The sequence below is a fragment of the Gymnoscopelus braueri genome, assembly GCF_963280865.1.
Source record: "Gymnoscopelus braueri genome assembly, chromosome: 6".
NCBI lineage: Eukaryota > Metazoa > Chordata > Actinopteri > Myctophiformes > Myctophidae > Gymnoscopelus > Gymnoscopelus braueri.
In genome coordinates this window covers 52,334,106-52,357,115 of record NC_137607.1, presented here as the reverse complement: position 1 = coordinate 52,357,115, position 23,010 = coordinate 52,334,106, and the positions used below count along the sequence as shown (strand labels likewise).

General features: G+C 42.5%; 1 protein-coding gene across 1 annotated transcript; it reads right to left on the bottom strand.

Moving 5' to 3' along the window:
- Positions 1-2,827: 2,827 nt before the first annotated feature.
- hsd11b1la (hydroxysteroid (11-beta) dehydrogenase 1-like a) lies at positions 2,828-22,818 on the bottom strand (the record flags this gene model as incomplete). The annotated part of the gene is made up of 7 exons (XM_080430641.1): positions 22,722-22,818; positions 18,829-18,959; positions 16,608-16,811; positions 8,430-8,523; positions 6,701-6,866; positions 5,944-6,075; positions 2,828-3,041 (listed from the first exon to the last, which is right to left on the bottom strand). The coding sequence occupies exons 1-7, from the start codon at positions 22,804-22,806 to the stop codon at positions 2,828-2,830; spliced, it is 1,026 nt and encodes a 341-aa protein (XP_080286767.1). The 5' UTR covers positions 22,807-22,818.
- Positions 22,819-23,010: the final 192 nt, after the last annotated feature.

The following is a 23,010-nucleotide window of genomic DNA, read 5'->3' as shown; positions in this document are numbered from 1 at the left end:
GACGCGTTGTGAGCTTGTAGATCTGCTATTTTCAAATGTTTTAGTACTTTTACTTTTGGTACTTTAAGTATATTTTGATGCCAATACTTTAATTCTGGACTTTTACATGTAACAGAGTATTTCTATATTGCAGTATTGGTACTTTTACTTAAGTAAAACATATGAGTACTTTTTACACCACTGCATATGAAATTCATGTAAAACGATCATAAAATCAGATACAGGGAGGGGAGGGAGCTACCAATCCTGGTAAATAAGCTGCGGCTTTACTATAAAGCCTGACAGAGTCTGGGGCTGCGCGGGTGTAGATGTGTGGTCTTCATATGTGGGAGAGAACATACACGTGTGCGACCGTACAGATAGATAGCAGAGGGATACTTTTCTGTACATCAGCTCTTCGCTGTGATTTAAGCCTTGTTATCCTCCCTTCCACCTTAACACAGGAGATTCATGGGTCACATTCTCAGCAGCGGGCCACCCATTCACTATGGGCTATGGATGATAAATGCCACGCGCACGCACACACACACACACACACACACACACACACACGCACAGTACTGTATGCAGTGGTGGAAAGTAACTAAGTACATGTACTTAGTACAATTTTGAGGTATTTGTACTTTACTTGAGTATTTCCAATTCCCAATACTTTTACTCCACTACATCTCAGAGGCAAATATTGTACTTTTACTCCACTACATTTATTTGAAAACTTTAGTTACTAGTTACTTTGCAGACATAAATTATGATATAATGAAACATACATTAACCACTTTAGCCCTATTTTATACCTAGGCTATTTGAAAATATAACGCGTCGCATCAGCTTGTAGATCGGCTATTTTCAAATATTTAGTACTTTTACTTTTGGTACTTTAAGTACATTTTGATGCCAATACTTTTGTACTTTTCCTCAAGTACATTTTGAATTCTGGACTTTTACTTGTAACAGTATTGCGGTATTGGTACTTTTACTTAAGTAAAGAATTTGAGTACTTTTTCCACCACTGTACTGTAAGTAGGAGTATTGATTCAAGTACGCATGTATAGTATGTGCACATGCATGGACATATACTAAGTAGTACACACTCACACAGACAGCTATAGTGCCATTTTTTTTCATCTGGACACAAATACATATAACAAACACTGTACCCATGCAATCATACACAGGCATATTATTATACTCTCTCTCACGTACACACACACATGCTGCATGCACGCGTGCACCTTTCAAGGCCATTTCCCCTATACGTTGCTCACAGTATAGCCAGTGAATGGAACTGCGCGGTGGAGATTTGTGTAGTCCGTTGTGCTCAAACACCCAGGGCAAGGCAGCGTCATAAATTGAGAAAGGCGCATGATGGTTGAAGTGCACCACACTATTTCAATGGATGGGTGACAATTCATGGCCTGAAACATGACATTTCTGCTGTATCAGCAACTTTGCCAAGCCAACGTAAATGGAGGACATATGCTATCAGGGAGAGAGAGAGAGGGGGGGGGGGGTACCTACCTACTTTACATGGGATTTTATTTGGTTAATAAAGTCCATATTACAGATTGTCTTTCTTTATCTGCTGACATTGAAATGCTCCACTAGTATCTAATAACCTGGATGGTAAAAAACAGAATTCCACGTCCATTGCTCCGTGAATGCGTCCCACTGTATGTGTGCTATAATGCAGGGTCCAGCTGGAGAAGCAGACTGGCACCGCTGAGGTTTTTATGTGCAGCCAGTAAAGCACCAGGCCTCAGCTCTGGTCTTGGCCTTGGCTTGTTTGCTGCCATGATGAAATTGTTTGATCCTTATACAGGGGCCCATGCAGTCCCATGGCTAATACTCGGGGAAAAGTCTTCAAGCTACCAATAGCAATGTTATTGTATAAGTAAGTGGTGCATGGGTAAGCTTGCAGTATTGGATGGCACGACCAAGGGGATGCTGGCTGGCAATAACAGGCCTGTGTGACATAATACACACATGGGAAAAACACGCGATGGTTTCAGTGCGTCTCATGTTGGTTTGTGTGTGTGAGTCGAGTGTGTGAGGGTGTGTGTGTGTGTGTGTTATGCGGGTGTGTTCCAGTCTACACTATGCTGTAAGTGTGAGTGCGTGCGTGTGGATGTTTCTCCAGCCTGGGCTCCATGCTTGTTGGAGATGGAGATGCTATAGAGGAGGGTGAGAGGATTTATTACCCAGCATTAGAAGCACTAATCTGTTGCAGGTGTTACTGGCTGCTCTCCCAGGCCGTGCCTGTTCTCTTCCCCAGGAGGCCCCCACCATGTGTGTGTGTGTGTGAGAAAGAAAGAGAAAGAATGGGAGAAAGAGAGATTACTTCCACCGCATCTCCAGTGGGATTATAACATCTTCACTGTTCTCTCACATCATCGAAAAGAATCCCCCAGAGAAGGACAAAGACAAAATGTATTTGAATGACTCATCCCTTTATCAGCCACACCAATCTGAGAACATGGCTTATAGGGAAAACTCGGCATCAAAATGCGTGCCGTCATTGGCCTGTTTTTAATCCTTCAACTGATACATTCCAAGGTCACTGCAATACGTTCTGTATAGAAGTAGGTGTTCATGAAATGCATACAAGTCTCATATACTGCTCATAACCAGTGCAGCATACAGCTTTTACCCAACCGCTATTTGTGTTTACCTCCACTGTTTATCCGTTTTTCTGTCCACTCCTTCATCCTGGAATACTGTGGTTCCCCGCTCTAAGCCTAGCAGGGTACAATCTCAGGTGGGGGGGGGGGGGGGGGGGGCGTATTAGAATAGAGAGGACCACCATGGATGGATTAGAGGTCCCACTACTTCACAGGAGGGCCTGCGGTGCCTTGGGGATGACCAACAATGACAACACAAGGAGGGTCCCAGGACACAGAAACTGCCCCCCCCCCCCACTCTGTAGGAAGTCCACAAGGCCCACTGTGGTCAGCAAAGAGGGGACAAAATGAATGCAGCAGAGATATGTGGAGCTTGAGAATGCAGGGGCTGAGAGGGCTGCACATGGAGGTGGAGTTGGAGGGCTGGTTGGGGAGGACAGGGAAGGATGGGAATCAGTGTGTTTGGGAGTTTGAGGAGAAGCCGACACTACTCAGGATTTTTGGGAGCTTGTATATATGCTATTTTAGCAGAATGTTTTATTGTCACATCGCAGGTTTACAGGTTTAAAGAAGTGGGTGAAATTAGGTTTTGTGCAAGCTCCATCATGTTGTTTTTAGGAAGGGGGGGGGGCGGTAGAGTGGGAGAGCATGGAGAAAACTGAAAAGAAACATGTCAAAGAAAGAATAAAGATCGCCCCAGAATAGCGGCGCTAGGGGCGCATATGGTTAACATAAACCCTAACCCCAACTCCAACCCTAAACCCAACACCAGGCCTAATCCCACCCTTACCGTAATCTTAGCCTAAACCTATCCCTAACCTTAACCTAAACCTACAGTATACATAAACTCCAACTCCCTAACCTGTTCTGATTGATTAATAACCTTAAAAAGGGCTATCGCCTTTTACGTCTCGACCCCCAGCAGTAGGACGATTTTATATGGTTCATAAAAGTGGGACAGATATACTTTAAATAATGATGTTGTATCTGAAGCTCCTGTAATTTCCTTTACATGGTCTTTATATCACATTGGGGCTATATCACTTTGGGGTTGTATCAAAAGTAATTGGTTTCAATTACCTTAACATGCCCCTTGTTGATTAGACTCTCATTTACTTTTTTCCAACAGACATGTGGACTGACACGTACTTGGTTCACCCAATGCCAATGCCCACCTGACCTGTCAAAGCGATGTGATTGGTTAAAACAATTTTTGAACCATGATTTAATTGGTTGTCGACTCGCCACAGACAGAGATTGTAATCCCTATGTAAAAGCAAAATGTCATAGTCATAACATTTTCCTGGTTAGTGTCAGCTTCTCTTAAATTCCTTAACCCATCAGTCAGCTTGCAAACTCACTGATTCACTGAGATACACTATTTCCTGAATCTGTGTCATGTGGGTTTAGGAGACCAAGGTTACGTTCGGAACTACGCTGACGCTCTAATAATCTGCGATGTTCCGACCGAATTTCTGAATGACCAGAGAGCCTGGGGTGCGCTCCAATAAGTTTGTGAACCGCAAAAAATACATTTAGAGTAGACCAGCTTTCTTCACAACATGGTAACACGGGGTTACACAGGTCAAAACAACATGTAACTCAAATGAGCTCCATAAACATCATTAATGAATTACTGGCTCTTAGTGTTTGATATTATGGTAAGTTTAATTGATCATAGCTCTAGAAAATGTAAAAGTGTCTCTTACCAGGCGATTCAATCCGATAGGTCTAGATATCTTAGAATACGACATGCGGCCATTGTGTTGGATTGTCTGTCCAGGACAACTATCCATTCCGATTTTGTTTAACTTTATCAGTCTTTGTCCAGTGGCAACAGGAAATATTGATGTATTGTACTTATAAAATGGCAAATTAACAGCATTCGAGATTAAAATCGCACAACTTCCGTTGTTGCTAATGCAGCTAGTCAATGTTTCCCCCTTGACTGACCACACCCCCAGCTATGACGCTGTGTGTGTATGGACCATTTGTCAAGCTCCACTAAACCAATAGCCTTTGACCAATGCTAGTTTAGCAACCGTTAAGCTAATCGCCATAGACTCGGACAGGCTCCCATTCATAGAAGTCGGCGTAATCTAGCCCACACATTAACGATAAATAGCAATATTAATAAAAAATAATAGGAATGTCATATACTGTAACACTGGTGAAATGTTTCTGTTCCTTGACCAGCGACCAGCGTACCCAGAGCCGTTGGAGGACTAAACCCAGAATTTAGTACATGACACCATCATATGACAGATCCTAGTCACAAGCACTGACTGCTGTCTTTGAAGGGAAAGCGATCTCATTCATTCTGTTTATTTAACATGGAATAACTGAGAAAACTATTGTTCAAGCCTGTCTATGTTGAAGAACAACCACAGCTATGTCATGATTACATGTTCGAACTGTGAGCCGTTTGTTATCATAAATGCCTCACGCTTGCACCTTTGTTGGATAAGTTTAAGTTGAATAACATCACCACAGCAACTACTGTAAAGTGTGTCCTACCAAACTGTGGATATATACTTGGCAACAGGAATGAGTACAGCATGCACTTGAATGTGTTGAATGACCATGTGTCGTACCACCCGACGCTACACTGGACGTCACGTCTCTAACTTGTTAACCGTAATAAACTCATCAATAGTAAGTAAAGTCTATTATTTCCACACTGTTGATTGTAGACCGCATTGAGCGTAATGCCTTTTTTTGGTAAATCTTTCTGCATGTCTGTCTGTCTGCTGCTGTTTTAGCACCCCGGCTGCATTGCGTGACGACACAACGTCACTCATGTACAGTATGAAATCATTTGATCAATCAACCATGAATGTCTTACGAACCAACAAAACACCAGTGCCCGCAGATGCACATCTGTAGCTATATTGCTACAGATCTCACACACACACACACACACACACACACACACACACACACACACACACACACAAATTACAACTTTATTGTTACCAATCACCATGAAAAAACACCTTTGTTATTCAAATGGCAGAAACCAAATTGTCGTAATTTTTACAATATGTACTCAGTTTTAGACAAAGGAAACATGTTTTAAGGATTTCATAATGACATTATTTTGAAGTCTAGAAGGTGGATTGAGTTGTTCCTTCGTTTTATTTCATTACTTTGGCACTACTGCCCTCATGTGGACATTCTATGCCAGATATTGGAATTGTAACACTGAATCATGAATATGATAGGGTTATAAATATTATACAAGTTATGGACGTAAATTAATACCTAATATCAAGGGTTGTTAATATAAAGGTTATGGACAAAATATCTTGTAAGGGAAGGGCACCAGTCTTTGACAATACATAATATTCGGATGGTCCAGGGATAGTACAGCTCTGATTGTCTCATAGCTCCTGTAGCAATGATGTTCAAGGCTGCTTCCGAGGCAGGATACGGTATTGGTTTTTTGAGCATTCCCCTAGAGGACACAAAACACTTTACTTAATACTGTAGCTGGTACAAAGTCAAATCCTGAGTGTTAACCCTTTAATCCATTAAGACCTGAGGCCGAACTTGATTCTACAAAATGTCTTTGCAAAATGTCAAACAGTTTTTTGAAAAAACCTATGTTACTATATCAGTGGTTCTCAAACTTTTTCATGTCAAGGACCCCAAAATGTATATGTATTTGGCCACGGACCCCCATCTCAAAATATATTGTTCCAGGGACCCCCAGAAGCAAAGATTTGAGTTAAAAATGTTCGCTTTAAAAAATATATACTCAAAGATTTGTAAAATTTTTCACGATTTCACAAAAATAGCAGATATACAAGCTCATACCGCGGCACTCGGTGCCGCGCTATGAGCTTGTACATCTGCTATTTTTGAATAGCCAAAGTGTAAAATAATGCTTTTTAGCTCAAAGGCCGATTCCACCAGTGGTTCTCAAACTTTTTGGAAGTTTTGTGGAAGCACAGATTAAGTATATACATTGTTGCTATTATTACAAAACAATGATTGACCTTCAATAAGAATACTTTGTCATTTTAACATAGTTGGCTGATATTTTATTATGTGATTTTCTGTGATTGAATCATTCTGACCTGACTTTCTCCATAGCTGCGTCAGTATCGATGAGTCCCAAGGTGCAAATAGAGACGGATACGTTGCTCTGCTTCATAGCCAGCTCATACTCCAGGGACCCAAAGAAGCCATTCAAGGCGAACTTGGTGGCAGTGTAAGGTGCCGCAAATGGACTGGTTGCTTTACCTGTGAAACCGAAAACGACTTTCCTTTTCACAAGTTTTCACACATATTCTTAAAGGTAGGTTAAGTGATATTTTTTTGTATTTTCTGTATATAAGTGCTATATTCTGATAGTGATCATTGCTACAGAGCGTTTCTCCGGTCACATGGGTCTCTCCAGCTCTTTAGTAAACAGAATATAGTATATTTTCAGGTAGGTGACAACATTTAAGCCAATCAGGAGAGAGCACTGAAAATGCATTTTCTGTTTAATAAAGAGCTGGAGAGACATGGGAGACTCCTTTTAATGAACAAACACTCTATAGCAATGAGTACTATCAGAAAATAGAGCTATTTAACACTTATTTTAACCAAAGTAAATCACTCACCCTACCTTTAATGTCAGATATACTTTAACAATAAAACAAAGGTGTTACTTGTTTTACAGAACATTGGCTTGCAATGTTGTGTAATGTGTTACAAGTCTATAATAATAATAATATTACTACAGTTACAATAGGTAATTGTGACAGAGCAGCCTGACAGACTAATTGTCTACTGTTCAGCAGTACACATTCATTGCATGTTATGCTGTATTGTATGCTTGTAAGATGTAAATTCTCAGTCCCACAGAAGGCGCACGTTCTGCTGTGACTGGAATCCTAATATGCTTTTGTTTATCTGTAGTCTGAGTTTGAAGAGCATATAAAGGGAACAGCTCAGTTAAGTGTGGGCTGCCATGGGGAGAGGCTGACACCTTACCTCTCTGTGAACCTGTTTTGTTTGAGTTTTGAGTTGCTTTGTCTTTAGTTATGTTTTCACTTATGTTATCGAGGCCTGGATCAAAATAAACACATTTATTTTACCTGCAAGGCTGCCTCCTGGTCCATTAATCAATTTTCAAGGGTTTTTCACTGACTTTAAGCCGATCTACAATCCCACTGGGTAACAGTAATCTTGAAATTCTTGCATACAGAAAACACAATAGTTACTTCTGGTAGTATCTGAGTATCATCAAAGATCAATCAGATCAAACAACACTTGGGCTTTTAGATACTGTATAGAGATGGACCTTTATTGTTCCCATGGGAAACTCAGTTGTCACAGCAGCAACGCAGTAAGGATAAAACACAGATAAAGGTATTGGTAGAGAACAAATACAGAATAAGTTGTAGGCTAACACATATTAAAAAAGGAGAACAATATAAAAGACACAATAAGAGATAGCATGACATTTGATGATTGAAATAGAGTTTTAGGTATTGTGTGCATTCTATCATTAATAAAAATAGGGTAGCATAAGGTATGAACCATTTGCAGATATAAATGTAGGCATACATACCATGTGCAGTCTATCATCAGTGAAATGGGGATATAGTAGTATATAATACTGTATGTAGTATCCAACAGTAATATGGATCAATTGTGTACATATAGGCATGTAGTTATAGCTATTAGCTACTGTATGTAGGTACATACTGTAGAAATAACATACGTGAAGCGTCCTAACGTAGATCAGGATGTTATAGCCTGTTGACATTCAGTACATTTATTTCTTAACATTCCTTGAAATAAGGGAAACGTTACCTAAGAGAGATGAGACAATCACCAGTGATCCTTTACTTTGCTCAAGGGTAGGCAGAGCTTTCCAAGCCATCTGTACATAGCTGAAGAAATTGACCTTGAACACACACACACACACACACACACACATTTTATTTATGTTCATTGTTCGCATATGCAAGTACAAAGTTAAAATACGCTGAAGCAATTACTGATGGAAAAACTCTGAGATACTGGTTGTAGGCTACAACCAATAAATAAAAATAAAAGTATCAAACTCACAACATTCACCATGAACACAGGAAATTACATCTACTCTGTTAAAACGTTTCAGGGGGAGGACCCCCAGATACCACCCCCACCCCCCCAAAAAAGCATTGTTGTAAACCCAGCCTTTCTAGTGAAAGTGTAAAATGTTAGTTTTGCAATGTTGACAATGCAATGCTACAAGTAAGACGCGCGAACGCTGGAAGCGAACGCAGCTCGAAAATATTGTGTATTTACGGACTTGTAATCCGTGTTATTTCACCGTGATGTGGAGAGAACATTCATTGTGTGTGTGTGTGTGTGTGTGTGTGTGTGTGTGTGTGTGTGTGTGTGTGTGTGTGTGTGTGTGTGTGTGTGTGTGTGTGTGTGTGTGTGTGTGTGTGTGGCTGGTGTGCATTGTCTAAATTCCTGCACTCTGGCGCACTCTGGAGGCTGCTTACAGGCAGTGCACGCATGTGAGTCACATGGGCCACATGAGCCAATGAGAGCATGAACACAGAGACGCAGAGACGCAGAGAGAGAGACACACAACGCGAGCACGGTTTCATAGTAAGCTCCACTTGCGCCTCCTTCGGCGCGCCTCCTTCCGCTGCGTTCGCAATAATGTGTGGGGTTTTAATTGTTTGGTTTTTAATCTTTAACATTAACGCATTTATGTCATATTCACATTAAATCGAATTAAGCTCTGGCATTTAAGTGAAATGTAGCCTGATATTACCGGATTGCTACAGTGGCTTTAGCGCATCTTAGATTATGCTCTTTTCTGCTCTAGTGGACAATAAGCCCGACGGAGAAGACCGTCTCCCTGTCAAAAGCGGTCACAAATACATACATTCAAAGCTAAATAAACACAATACTTGTTATGTTATGTTTATTTATTTGATATGGACATCACAATTACATTGGACGGAATCAGATGCATTGTTTACAGTGTATATAGCACGAGTGCTAATTTTCAACACCTGTCCACAGGAAGCTTTTCTAAAATACAGTAACACCAATCTAAAACCCAATCAGGTACAAAAAATACATTATACACACACACACACACACACACACACTTAACATCATCAAAATCAATATCAGACCCAATATATTAACTAAACAAAAGAAGACATAATCATTCAGATAACCAATCAGAAACTATACATGTGAGCACAGTTGATTTGATTTCAACCATAATTTGAGTCCTCTGTTAAACACATTACCATCCGTCTCTAGTTTTAGAACCGTAGGCAAAGAGTTCCAAAGGTTTACCCCCTTTACTGAGAAGGCAGACTGCCCGAATGTGTTCTTGCTTATACTGTAGGTACAATACAGTCACCATGTGTTGATGCTCGTGTAGTTGCTCTACCAGAGCTCTGACGCCTACCAACCAGTCCAGAAAACAGAGGTGAAACATGATTATGTAAGCTTGTATATACAATGCTATGTTTTTATAGTGTTTCCCCCCATATCTACTTGAACCATAGCACTTTCATTGGACATTCTGCAAAAATATCCACAATCTATAACCCCTTCCGATCCACTTTTGGATCAGTTTTTCTTTTCTTTTTTAAAGATATTTTGGTTTGTTTTTCTGCCTTTATTGATAGGATAGTAGACTGACAGGAAATGGGGAGAGACACGCAGCAAAGGTCGTCAGGACCGGGAGTCAAACCTGCAACACGTTGTCAAGCTGGATTACCAGCATATGTGGTATGCGCCTGGACCGCTAGACCAGCGAGCGCCCCTGGATCAGTTGATTTTGGCAAAGAGATTTAGTGTTAAACAGGAGTGGACCTAGTATAAAGCCCTGGGGGACTCCATGCGGGACGCCGGACAAATTTCCCATTGCCCGCAAAATACGGGACGGGTGATCACCCTAGCTTTAATGGCTTCATAGATTTGTTTGACAGCACTATCAGTGTTGAGTAAATTACAACAAAAAAGGTAAATGTAGTAACTCTGAGGACCCTTGTTGAAGAGTTCTTCTCCCATAGAATAAAACAAATATATAAACAATATACATTTTATGCTGAGTCCTCCAATTCTCCATCAGTCATGGCTGACAGTTCCCACCTGATGTCGTGTGTGAGTTCTGACTGCTCCAGATCGTACTGAATAACTGCTAGCTTGCATAATGTCTTAAGACTAGGATTTAAATCTAAGCTGTACAGGTGTTCGTTGGGTGTGTCGTTGTCGTTACATTCTCCAAAGATGATGACGCGATTTCCCACCATGCAACAGCACGGTTGCATGGAGAAACAGTAGTTTCTCATCCAAAATGGGTCATTCACCTTGGGCTTAACCTCCTTCCAGGAGAAGGTCTCTGGACTGAATCTCCACACATCATTGAACACATTATATTTTCCTAGGCAGTTATCACCTCCAAATATGTACAACTCTCCATTGTAGGCAAAGGCTGAATGACCCCTGCGTGCATTTGGAAGACGCTGTGCAGAAGAAGGTGTGCTCAGCCAGCAGTTGGTCTCTGTGTCTAACACACTGGTGTTGTCGTAGGTGAACTCCGCCCATTCCCCACCAAACACAAACATCTTTGTCCCGATGATGGTGGCAGAGTGACTTAGTGAAGCAGGAGGCAGAGTGCCTCTGGTGTTTATCAAAGACCAGACCATTGTGGTGGCGTCCAGCTTGTAGAGGTCATTAGTGGGTCCAGTCCGGAAAGAGGCGTTTCCTCCATAGACATACATGACCTTTCCCAAGACACAGGCTGTGTGGTCCCGCCTCGCCCCTGGAACGGTCCCAGAAACATCAGAATTGAGCCATCTGTGGGTGTCGACATCAAGTGCATAAAGCATGTTGTTGCAAAGTCGTCCATCCATATTCTCTCCTCCCCAGATGTAGACGATATCTTCAATGAGCACAGCTGTGTGGGCATAGCGACTACAGGGTACCTCAGGGGGACGTTCTCCTCTTGTAGTTGTCACTGGGGGCAACGTAATCCATCTCAGAGACACTGTGTTAAAGACGTACACATTGAGCTGGTTGTCTGGAGGTTTCCTAACGTTCCTATAGTAACCTCCAAAGGCGTACACTTTGTGGCCCACTGCTACTGATACAAAAGCAGTAACGTCATTGATGATGTTTTGCTTTACTCGCAACTTCACTGTACAGTGCGACATTTGACTGACAATCAGTACACTGCACAATAATAAGTATTCTACCGCCTTGCTCTGTGAAAGGGTCTTATTCGAACATGCTACCATTTATATAGGAGGCCAGTCTATGATGTCAGTAACGTCCCGTCATAGAATCATCATAATCTTTTGGTCAAAGTTTCAGCCCAAGAATTACGCCTCCCTGTGTGAAATGTAGGTTCCAAAAAGCTAAATATGAAAATATACAACATCTACATGCACCCCCCAAAATGTCCTGGATTCAATGTTGGCAGCCCTGGGTCGTAGCATGTGTCAATAACTAAGGATACAAGTAGCAGCAACCTCCTGCACGTGTCATGAAAGGAGCATTACGGCAGTTCAGGCAAGCACAGCAGTCAAACTGGTCCCACACTCATTCACCCTCCAATCACATTATGCCCACAACCCTAATGGCTCAACCCAATGCTCGCAGAGAGAGAACAATACCTGGCCAGAACCTTAGGCCTTTTCTTTGGCATTCCTGCCCCCTGTGAACCACCACTCACCACAAATCAATGGTTTTTACCCACACACACTCTACAATGATGTAAAACAAGCTGTAAGACAACATTATGATTGGTTGGTACCGTACTTTAAAAACCTAGTGAGGAGTCACTTTACTAAAGAGTTGAAGAGGCGGGAGTCCTGTGTTACCAAACAAACACTCTCTAGCAGGGGTTCGCAAGTACGGGGTTGGCCTCTGGCCGATTTGTTCCAAGTTATTAGATGGTGGGCCAAAACATAAATAATCAATGGCTAATTTAAGAACTGGAACTTGCGACAGACCATCTATATACAATAAATAAAACTTAATAAATTAAAGATTTGTGTGGCATAACTGCATACTGAACAGAATTGTGTGTAATCAAACAGGTGCAGATAGAAACGCTTGTGTAATCAATTTGTGCAGGCCACATCCTTGAATGTTGCACTTAGGACATTTAATTCATTAAAGGTAAAAAAAAAGAAAAAAGGTAAATGTAGTAACTCTGAAGACCCTTGTTGAAGAGTTCTTCTCCCATAGAATAAAACATATATATATAAACAATACATTTTATGCTGAGTCCTCCAATTCTCCATCAGTCAAGGCTGCCAGTTCCCACCTGATGTCGTGTGTGAGTTCTGACTGCTCCAGATTGTACTGAATAACTGCTAGCTTGCATAATGTCTTAAGACTAGGATTTAAGTCTAAGATGTACAGGTGTTCGGGTGTGTCGTAGTCGCTACATTCTCCAAAGATGATGACGCGATTTCCCACCATGCAACAGCAGTCGCTTTTCATCCAAAATGGGTCATTCACCACCTTGGGTTTAACCGCCTTCCAGGAGAAGGTCTCTGGACTGAATCTCCACACATCATCGCACGTATCACCAAGCCAGTTAACACCTCCAAATATTATGTACAACTCTCCATTGTAGGCAAAGGCTGAATGACCCCAGCGTTCATTTGGAAGACGCTGTGCAGAAGGTGTGCTCAGCCAGCTGTTGGTCTCTGTGTCAAACACACTGATGTTGTTGTAGAGGACCCCCTTCCATCCCCCACCAAACACAAACATCTTTGTCCCGATGATGGTGGCAGAGTGACTTAGTGAAGCAGGAGGCAGAGTGCCTCTGGTGTTTATCAAAGACCAGACCATTGTGGTGGTGTCCAGCTTGTAGAGGTCATTAGTGGGTCCAGTCCGGAAAGAGGCGTTTCCTCCATAGACATACATGACCTTTCCCAAGACACAGGCTGTGTGGTACCGCCGCGCCCCTGGAACGGTCCCAGAAACATCAGAATTGAGCCATCTGTGGGTGTCGACATCAAGCGCATAAAGCATGTTGTTGCAAAGTCGGCCATCCATATTCTCTCCTCCCCAGATGTAGACGATATCTTCAATGAGCACAGCTGTGTGGGCATAGCGACTACAGGGTACCTCAGGGGGACGTTCTCCTCTTGTAGTTGTCACTGGGGGCAACGTAATCCATCTCAGAGACACTGTGTTAAAGACGTACACATTGAGCTGGTTTTCTGGAGGTTTCCTAACGTTCCTATAGTAACCTCCAAAGGCGTACACTTTGTGGCCCACTGCTACTGCTACAACAGCTTTAATGTCATTGATGATGTTTTGCTTTACTCGCAACTTCACTGTACAGTGCGACATTTGACAGACAATCAGCACACTGCACAATATAATTATTCTACCGCCTTGCTCTGTGAAAGGGTCTTATTCGAACATGCTACCATTTATATAGGAGGCCAGTCTATGATGTCAGTAACGTGCCGTCATAGAATCATCATAATCTTTTGGTCAAAGTTTCAGCCCACGTATGGAGCCCAAGAATTACGCCTCCCTGTGTGAAATGTAGGTTCCAAAAAGCTAAATATGAAAGTATACAACATCTACATGCACCCCCCAAAATGTCCTGGATTCAATGTTGGCAGCCCTGGGTTGTAGCATGTGTCAATAACTAAGGATACAAGTAGCAGCAAAACTCCTGCAAGTGTCATGAATGGAGCGTTACGGCAGTTCAGGCAAGCACAGCAGCCAAACTGGTCCCACACTCATTCACCCTCCAATCACATTGGCCCTCATTTATCAACGCAGCGTATAAACCGGCGTATATTTTTCCATATATTCGGCCGTACACCAACGTCGAAGTCACATTTATCAACGAATCCTACACAGCTGATCCGAGCGTACATTTGGACCCAGCCTTGATAAATCTCACGTCTGAAAAATGAGCGTCATTTAAATAACACGCCCTTAAATATTCTCAAAACGCCCCGATTTTACGACGATGAAGAACCAGAATACGACCAAAGACATCAAAAGCCAATAAGAAAGAGTTTCGCCCGCTCGCCTTGCCACACACGCACACGCCCCTCTCTCTCTCTCACACACACACACACCGACACACGCCCGCCCAGCTGTGTTTTTCATGTAATCCGTACCGTAGCGGTACAATCTTTGTCAAGTAGGCTTGTAGCCTACATGAATGACATATTATGATACCAATCACATCGCCATGAATGGAATACGTTTGTATATTAATTTATTTAACCCATACCGAGCAGTGTGCGTTCGAGTTACACTAAAATAAAGCCGTCATGTAGGCTATTCCCATTTCCCAGTGAGACTCGGACCGTCAGACGGGCGAGTCCCGTCCCGCTCCGCAATAATGAGAGATAGCCTGGAGAGAACATTAATAGATGAAGGCTGGTGTGTGTTGGACCATGGTTTAAATGTCTGATCTCCCGGTGGCCATGAAAATATAACAGCAGCGCCGCTGCACCGGTCTAGCGCTCGTATATTTTGAAAATAGCAGATCTACAAGCTCACAACGCGTCGCGATGCGACGCTGCCTTGTGAGCTTGTAGATCTGCTATTTTCAATGCAGCCAGATCTACAATCTTATCTGAATGACTGTTAAAGCAGTTTGTTTAAATTACTTTATAAAATGTTATATTTTTTAGTGTAGATATACATTTAGGAGTGGATTATGTGTCCAGGTGCCTGTCAGACAGTCTTACAATGCTGCTCCGCAGGTCTAGGATGGAATAAACGGGTGCAGCCAACGTCAACAACTGGTCTCTACCAGACGTGAGATCTCAGCCTACGGTAGGATGAAGCCCACGTCAGGATATATTGTAAAATGCCGAAAGGTGCGGGGATCTCGCCGTACGCCCATTATTTGGGCTGCACCGCGTTGATAAATCAGGGCCACTATGCCCACGCCAACCCAATGCTCGCAGAGAGAGAACAATACATTGCCAGAACCTTAGCCCTATTCTTTGGCATTCCTGCCCCCTGTGAACCACCACTCACCACAAATCAATGGTTTTTACCCACACACACTCTACAATGATGTAAAACAAGCTGTAAGACAACATTATGATTGGTTGGTACCGTGCTTTAGAAACCTAGCGAGGAGTCACTTTACTAAAGAGTTGAAGAGGCGGGAGTCCTGTGTTACCAAACAAACACTCTATAGCAGGGGTTGGCAAGTACGGGGTTGGCCTCTGGCCGATTTTTTCTAAGTTATTAGATGGTGGGCCAGAAAGAATAAATAATCAATGGCTAATTTAAGAACTGGAACTTGCGACAGACCATCTATATACAATACATATATTAATTGCTATAAAACATAATAAATTAAGATTTGTGTGGCATAACTGCATACTGAACAGAATTGTGTGTAATCAAACAGCTGCAGATAGAAAAGCTTGTGTGATCAATTTGTGCAGGCCACATCCTTGAATGTTGCACTTAGAGGACATTTAATTCATTAAAAGTAAAAAGAAAAGTAAATAAAAAAAACCTTGCATCATTCTGGATAGACAGTCATACTCCATTTCAAACAGAGGTAAATTCTTTCATAGTATAGAACAATAGAAGCTCAATTATGGAGAGAAAGTGTGAAACGCCTGCCTGTCATTCACTCTCAACATGGATAAAAGCATTCTTCAGCTGGGGGTAGATTCTCTATTTGGACATTATATCCTGTATGTGGGACAATAATATATTTACAAAATAGCTAGCAGGCAAGTTCTGGCCCATGGGCCACCTGTTGCCTAGTATATGCCTACCACTGCTCTATAGCAATGATTGCCATCAGAATATCTATTTGACACTTACTGTGTAGTAAGTAAACAATTCAATCATGCCTTGCTAATGTAAAGCAAAGCATAGCATCCATTCAATGTCTGACAAAGACTGTTTGGAAACCAGAGAGGGTGGATGGCTTGTATCTGGTGCGCAGACACACGCACACACACTTTTTCTATCAAGAGTATAGAAAATGTGATGCAATACCTGCATCAAGTACCTGGTGTGCTCCACATCTCCTTCCCACATGCTGTATGGGCTCGGCCCAATGTGATTGAGAACCACATAATCCAGCCCTCCCAGTTGGTCCACAGCAAAGTTCACAACTCCATCTGGGTCAGACACATTGCTCATATCTGCTGCTATGTACACAGCTTTCACTGCACCCAGACTCATGCACTTCTTTGCCACCTGTATAAGCCAAATTGGACAGAGCAGCAGGGTTATTTGAACCTGTTCAGTTACACAAAAGTCCATATCGTTGCTGTCGGTTGGAAATCTTGTACGTCCAAAAGGTTTTTATTGTCACCCACACTTTTAATACAACTGTGCTAACATTGCAGGAAGTGAAATTATTGTGCTTAGAGCCTCCTCAACAGTGTAATAACTAATAACAATAGAAAAGGAATATAGTATTAAGATCTACAGTCTTCAATCACTGCAGAGCACTGAGCCAAAGGTAACTTGCACATTCTTAGATTACATTTAAAAAATCACACCCAGTGTGAAGTGGGCGGTGTGTGGTCATCACATGACTCACTTAAAACTAGAAAAAGTGCTCCTCGGAGCACAGGTCTCCGCCAGGTCAGGTAAGTTATTGTGGCCTCCTGGTGGCGCTATAATAGGCCAATGTGAAAAGGGTGGCATTTCTTCCTCGGCCTACTGGGAATGTGCGTGCAAATTTTCACGGAAATCGCACGCCACGTTCATGATTTCAGACATTTTGTTCAAAACTTTGGAAGTCAACCTTAGCCAATCAGGATGGAATATGAAATATCTGACAGATGTGTCTTGATCACATGACTATAGAGATACAGTGTACCGATGTGCGTGATGTTTGGATAAAATCTGAAGGATTAATATCCAAAAATGTATTTGACATAAGTCGGCCTCCTGGTGGCGCTGTAAAAAGCAGATGTGAAAAATGCAGTGCAGATGTTTTTCCTTGGCCTCTAGGGAGTAGGCGTGCAAAGTTTCACGCAGATCGGTGCAGTTATAGTTAAAAATGCAAATCGGCCTGTTATAGCGCCACCATGAGGCTGATGTGAAAAGTTTTAAGTGCCATTTCTTCCTCGGCCTAGTGGGAATGTGCGTGTGCAATTTTATGGAAATGGCAAGCTGCGTTCATGATTTGAGGCAGTTTGTTCAAAACGGACCAATCCTGCAAACTTTGGATGGTAACCTTAGCCAATGAGGATGGAATATGGGAAATCGGACAGATCAGGGTTGATCACATGACTATAGAGATACTGTGTACCGATTTGCATGAGGTTTGGTTAAAAACTGTAGGAGTAATGGGGAAAAATGGGTTTTGCACAAATTGGCCTCCTGGTGGCGCTATGACAGGCCTATGTGAAAGATTTGAGGCAGAGGTTCTGAATTGGCATCCAGGAAGTGTGTGTGCACAGTTTCGCAGCGACCGGGCCAACGGTGCCTGAGATTTGGTGGTAACACACAGACAGGACACACGGACGGACGGACGGACAGACAGGGGCGAAAACATACTCTCTCGCCATGCCTTTCGGCCTGGCGGAGACAAAAATATATTGTGTTTTTTTAAGTGCATAGTCCTATTTAGAGGGCTATGCACATGTGTCATGTGTTTCGCTAGCCAATCACAGTCCTGAATAGAGTCAGCCAATAGAGTCAGCCAATCACATTGCAGCTAGTGGTCATCACAGTGATGGAAGCTCACTTAAAGAAAAGTATAGATTTGCATTGAATGTGTAGGCCGGGGTTAGGGGTGTACAATGGTGGCCAATCACGGTGCAGGGTTAGGGGGGTACAATGGTGGCCAATCACATTGCAGCTAGTGGTCATCACAGTGATGGAAGCTCACTTAAAGAAAAGTATAGATTTGCATTGAATGTGTAGGGGTTAGGGGTGTACAATGGTGGCCAATCACGGTGCAGGGTTAGGGCGGTACAATGGTGGCCAATCACAGTGCAGCGAATGTCGATGTCCAAACCTCACATAGTGATGGTTGCATGCGTCTCTCAATATGAAACAGTTATATATATATATATATATATCAACTTGTTTTGGCTGTATACCTTAATCAGGGTATCACACATTCTTGTCTTCAACAAAGGTTGTTGGACTGAATCCAACACAGAAGTTATTTTTGGAATGTTATTGGGTTGTATAATATTTAATACACATCACGGCGAATACATTTAGTCAATTAGAATATGTAAAGTTCACTGACCTCCTGTAACACGCCCTCCCTCCTCGCTGTGATGACTATCTGGGCACCAAAGCGAGCATAATGATAAGCCATTTGTTCACCAATACCTGTACTGGCCCCTGTTACCAGTACTCTGGCACCTTTCAGGGATTCTGAAACACATTAGAACACTTGTTTTTTATATAGCAATAGCATTAGAATCAAACTCACTTTATTACCTACAGTATGAGACTGATTAAAGCGACGTTCTATGGAAATCTGGTGCTGCTGGGACAACCCAACAATAGATAGACACAACAAGATTAATGACAAAGTGCATGGACACAGAGTAGACAATAGGGAAAACAGACCAAGAGAAAAAATGAGAAAATAGCCATGCTGTAGTAAATGTATGCTAATTACGATACTACTAGCGGCTCTAAGGAGGGCCAGTCTGGCCAGTACTAAATAAAAGCCTGGAGATCGAGGCTAGGCCAGTACTGAGTACTTACACATTTGTACCCACTACCATCTACACCAGTATCAAACAGCTTTGACCATATCACCCAGAACTCAGAATCAGTTTATTTTCAGTATGTTGACCATATCACCCAGAACTCAGTCGGAAGCACTTTATTGCCACAGTAGGATATGCAGGAATTGGTTCTGGCGAAGGTGCCACATGAAACACTGGATAATAACGCTTTACAAGACGGACTACAGTGTGCAAATGTCAGTCATGGAAATCCGAAATTCTTGAAAGAAATTGTCAATCCCGTACACAAACAGTTATACAGTAATACTAGGGTATTTATTTTTGTAGGAAGGTTACTGCTGTATGTGCCGATCGTCAGCAGTCAAACAATTAATTGTAAATGATCAAGAATGATCTCACTACAATGGGTTCGTTGGGTCGTGATAAGTATGGATCGATATTTCTGTGCCATTTCTCCCCTGGGCAAGGTTTCACCCATTTCTAGATAGCTCACTTCTGCAGAGCCATGTCGTAATAACAGAACAATAACTGTCCAGATGTGCCCCATGGTATACTGGGAAATGTCTCCTCTCCTCAGCCACTAATAGCCTAGCCTCGGAAACCCATGCCTTTTTTTTTGTTACAAAAGAAAAAAAGTCTGGGGGAACCATGCAGGAACGGTGGTTTCGGAGTGGGAGTGAACCTTGTTATCTCCTAACCAATCAGAGTGCAGAGGGGCGTCGCTCTAAATTTGGTGACGTTAGCGTGTTCCATGCACAGGCCGGGGGGGGGGAGGGGAGGCGGGGACATAGATTGGTGAAGCAATACACGAATCCACGGAGCGCTGCCCTGGGCGCAGCCATTGCTGCGGTGTCAACGCTCCGCGGACGCGACACCGCAGCAATGGCCGCCTACAGGCAGCTACAGGCAGCGCGTCTGTGGATTCGTCTATAGGAAGCGGTGCTGGAATCCAACCGCCTGGGTTTGGATCCGCCCTTCAAGACCATTGATAGGGCTCGCTCTTTCAGGCTACTAATAGCCTGGGATGCTGAACAGTGACAGCGCCCATTGGAAGGGCTCATTGTCCACAGTAAACCTCTAACCCCATCACAAAGTCCCAGGAGGCTCGGACACCAGTGTTAGGGTCATCCAGTGTGTCTCTGTTTCCACTCGGACCTCTTCTTCTAAAATGGGCCAGGCACCCACAAACATGCCTTTGAAGGACTTTTATGGTCGGTGCATCGGGTGGCACCTGTGTGCCATCAGTCCCACATCCCAGCCAACACAGGACCAGACCAAATTGGATTTGCCCCCACTGAACCATGATCCATCTGGAGCAGTGGTTCTCAAACTGTCAAGGAACCCCAAAATGTAATGTATTTGGCCGCGGACCCCCATGTCAACATATTTTGTTCCAGGGAAAAAATATATTAAAAAAAATATAAAATAAAAAATATTAAGGGTCTACACCATGAAAATCTCCTTTTTCTTGTTTTTTTGTATTTTTTGGGGTCCCCAGTGTCTCTTGTACCCAAAAAAATGTTTTTTTTTTAATTCAGTCATTCCTTCTCATTTCATGGATTTCCAGAATGGGCGTGTCTGAACAGGCGATCTCAGAATGGCAATGTTTCTGATGTCACAAACATTAATGATGGCAAACCCAATGTTAAATGAAAAGTGCCCGAATCGCTCCGAAACTTTTTCTACCCCCCCTAAGTGGGGGTCTACGAACAAATACTTCGGGCTCGGATTTTGGCTCCGCCCCCCGGAAGTGGGTGAAACAGGCACCTCAAACACTTGGTGGAATTGTTCAAAAATGTTCAAAGTGTATTTTTTTCGATTTTGTATTTTTCTTAGATGCTTCTTTTTATGCAGAATTTTTCCTTTTTTTAAAATATTTTTTTTTAATATTTTTTTTTAATAAAAAACAGAATTGCTCAGTAGCCCCCCCCCCTGCCCAAGAGGACGTTTTGGTATTGCAGCTGAAAGTGCTGTATAAGCCAGAGACAATTGACTTGGGATGAGTATATCTGAGTGATGATTTAGGCTCAAACCTTTTGAAAAAGGTTTGAGGGACATACACCATATGATATTAAATATCAAATATTTTTTTTAAATTCATGGTGTAGATCCTTTAACACATTTTGCTAGGGACCCCCTGGAAGCCCCCAAGGACCCCTGGGGGTCCACACGGACCCCACTTTGAGAACCAATGATCTGGAGCACTTTAGGCTGGAGGTAGCCCTGAAACATGACTGTCATACCATGACAGTCATGGTGCCGAGTCCCCCTGGTCTAAAGTTGTGTTCGATTTTTTCACATTGCCATCTCTCACATAAACATAAACGTTCAGATTTCAAATATAAAGTGCTTACCACCGAGCCACGGATGTTACAAGGCGATGCGGACCGCGATGAGTACCCGTATCTCCCGTATTGTTCAATAAAAAGCATTTTAATCCCATCGCCGGCCATTTTCTTTTTTGTTTTCTTTTTGTTTTGTAATGTATCAGAGTGCAATACACCTCCCAACCATTAGTGTCGCATGGTTGAAAGTATCGGAGACAATTTGGAGAAAATGGCCGGCGATGGGATTAAAATGCTTTTTATTGAACAATACGGGAGATACGGGTACTCATCGCGGTCCGCATCGCCTTGTAACATCCGTGGCTCGGTGGTAAGCACTTTATATTTGAAATTTGAACGTTTATGTTTATGTGAGAGATGGCAATGTGAAAAAATCGAACACAACTTTAGACCAGGGGGACTCGGCACCATGACGCTTGTATACAAGCGTCATGTGAACCATGGCTAGGCTGGAGGCAGCAAGGCACCAGGATGTCGCCCACTCTTCAGGTGCTAGCCACCAGATTACAGCAGGTCATCAAGTAAGGCTGGCCCAATGAGAATAATAATGTCTTAACTTTCTTCCAGTGCAGCTACTGCAGACCATTTCAGGACATTGATTGGCATTGAACCAACCCCCAGACCCAGTTGAGGACCCAATCTGCTCTATTTTGTGGCATGGGCCAATGGTTAGGTCTTTGATATCCTTCTTTGTCAAATATTAGCTAGCTTGGTTGTTTGTAGATAGCAAGGTTTGATTGATTGATGTGCTTTATTTAGTAAGACATGAGAACAACAGTACATGGCAGTACACATTCACAATACAAGGTCTACCAAACTGGAAGGCTCATAAAGCACTTTAAAATGAGTTCCCCACACACACAAATCATGATGACATATAAGAGACAGACAGATATACACACTACTATACAATAACCTTTGTCGTGGGTGGTAAGATTGGAGGAAAATAATTAAATATGAAAGGTGTTACCAATCATAATTATTAAGTTTTAATTCCATGTCTAAGCACACAAGAAGAATGCATGTTAGGAACTAACTACACTGCACAGTAGATTTAAAACCCAACAATTTCATTTCAAAACATTATTTCTTACCTGCATTAAACGTGGGTGCCCTCCACTTCACAGCAATGACAATTACACCAATACTAAGCAGCATGAGTTTAGTAAAAGTGTTCATTTTGCAATCATACAAGTGTTTGCTTCTATGAATGGAATAGCAGTGAAAGAAATGAAAAGGCCTGGTTGTTGCAGATGTCTACCGCAGAGATGCAAAGACAAGGATTACTGGAAAACCTTAAAAACCACTGAGAGGGCGTGTTCAGTATAGATGACGTCACTTCCCTTAAAGCAGTAGTTCTCAAACATTTTCACCGCGGACCCT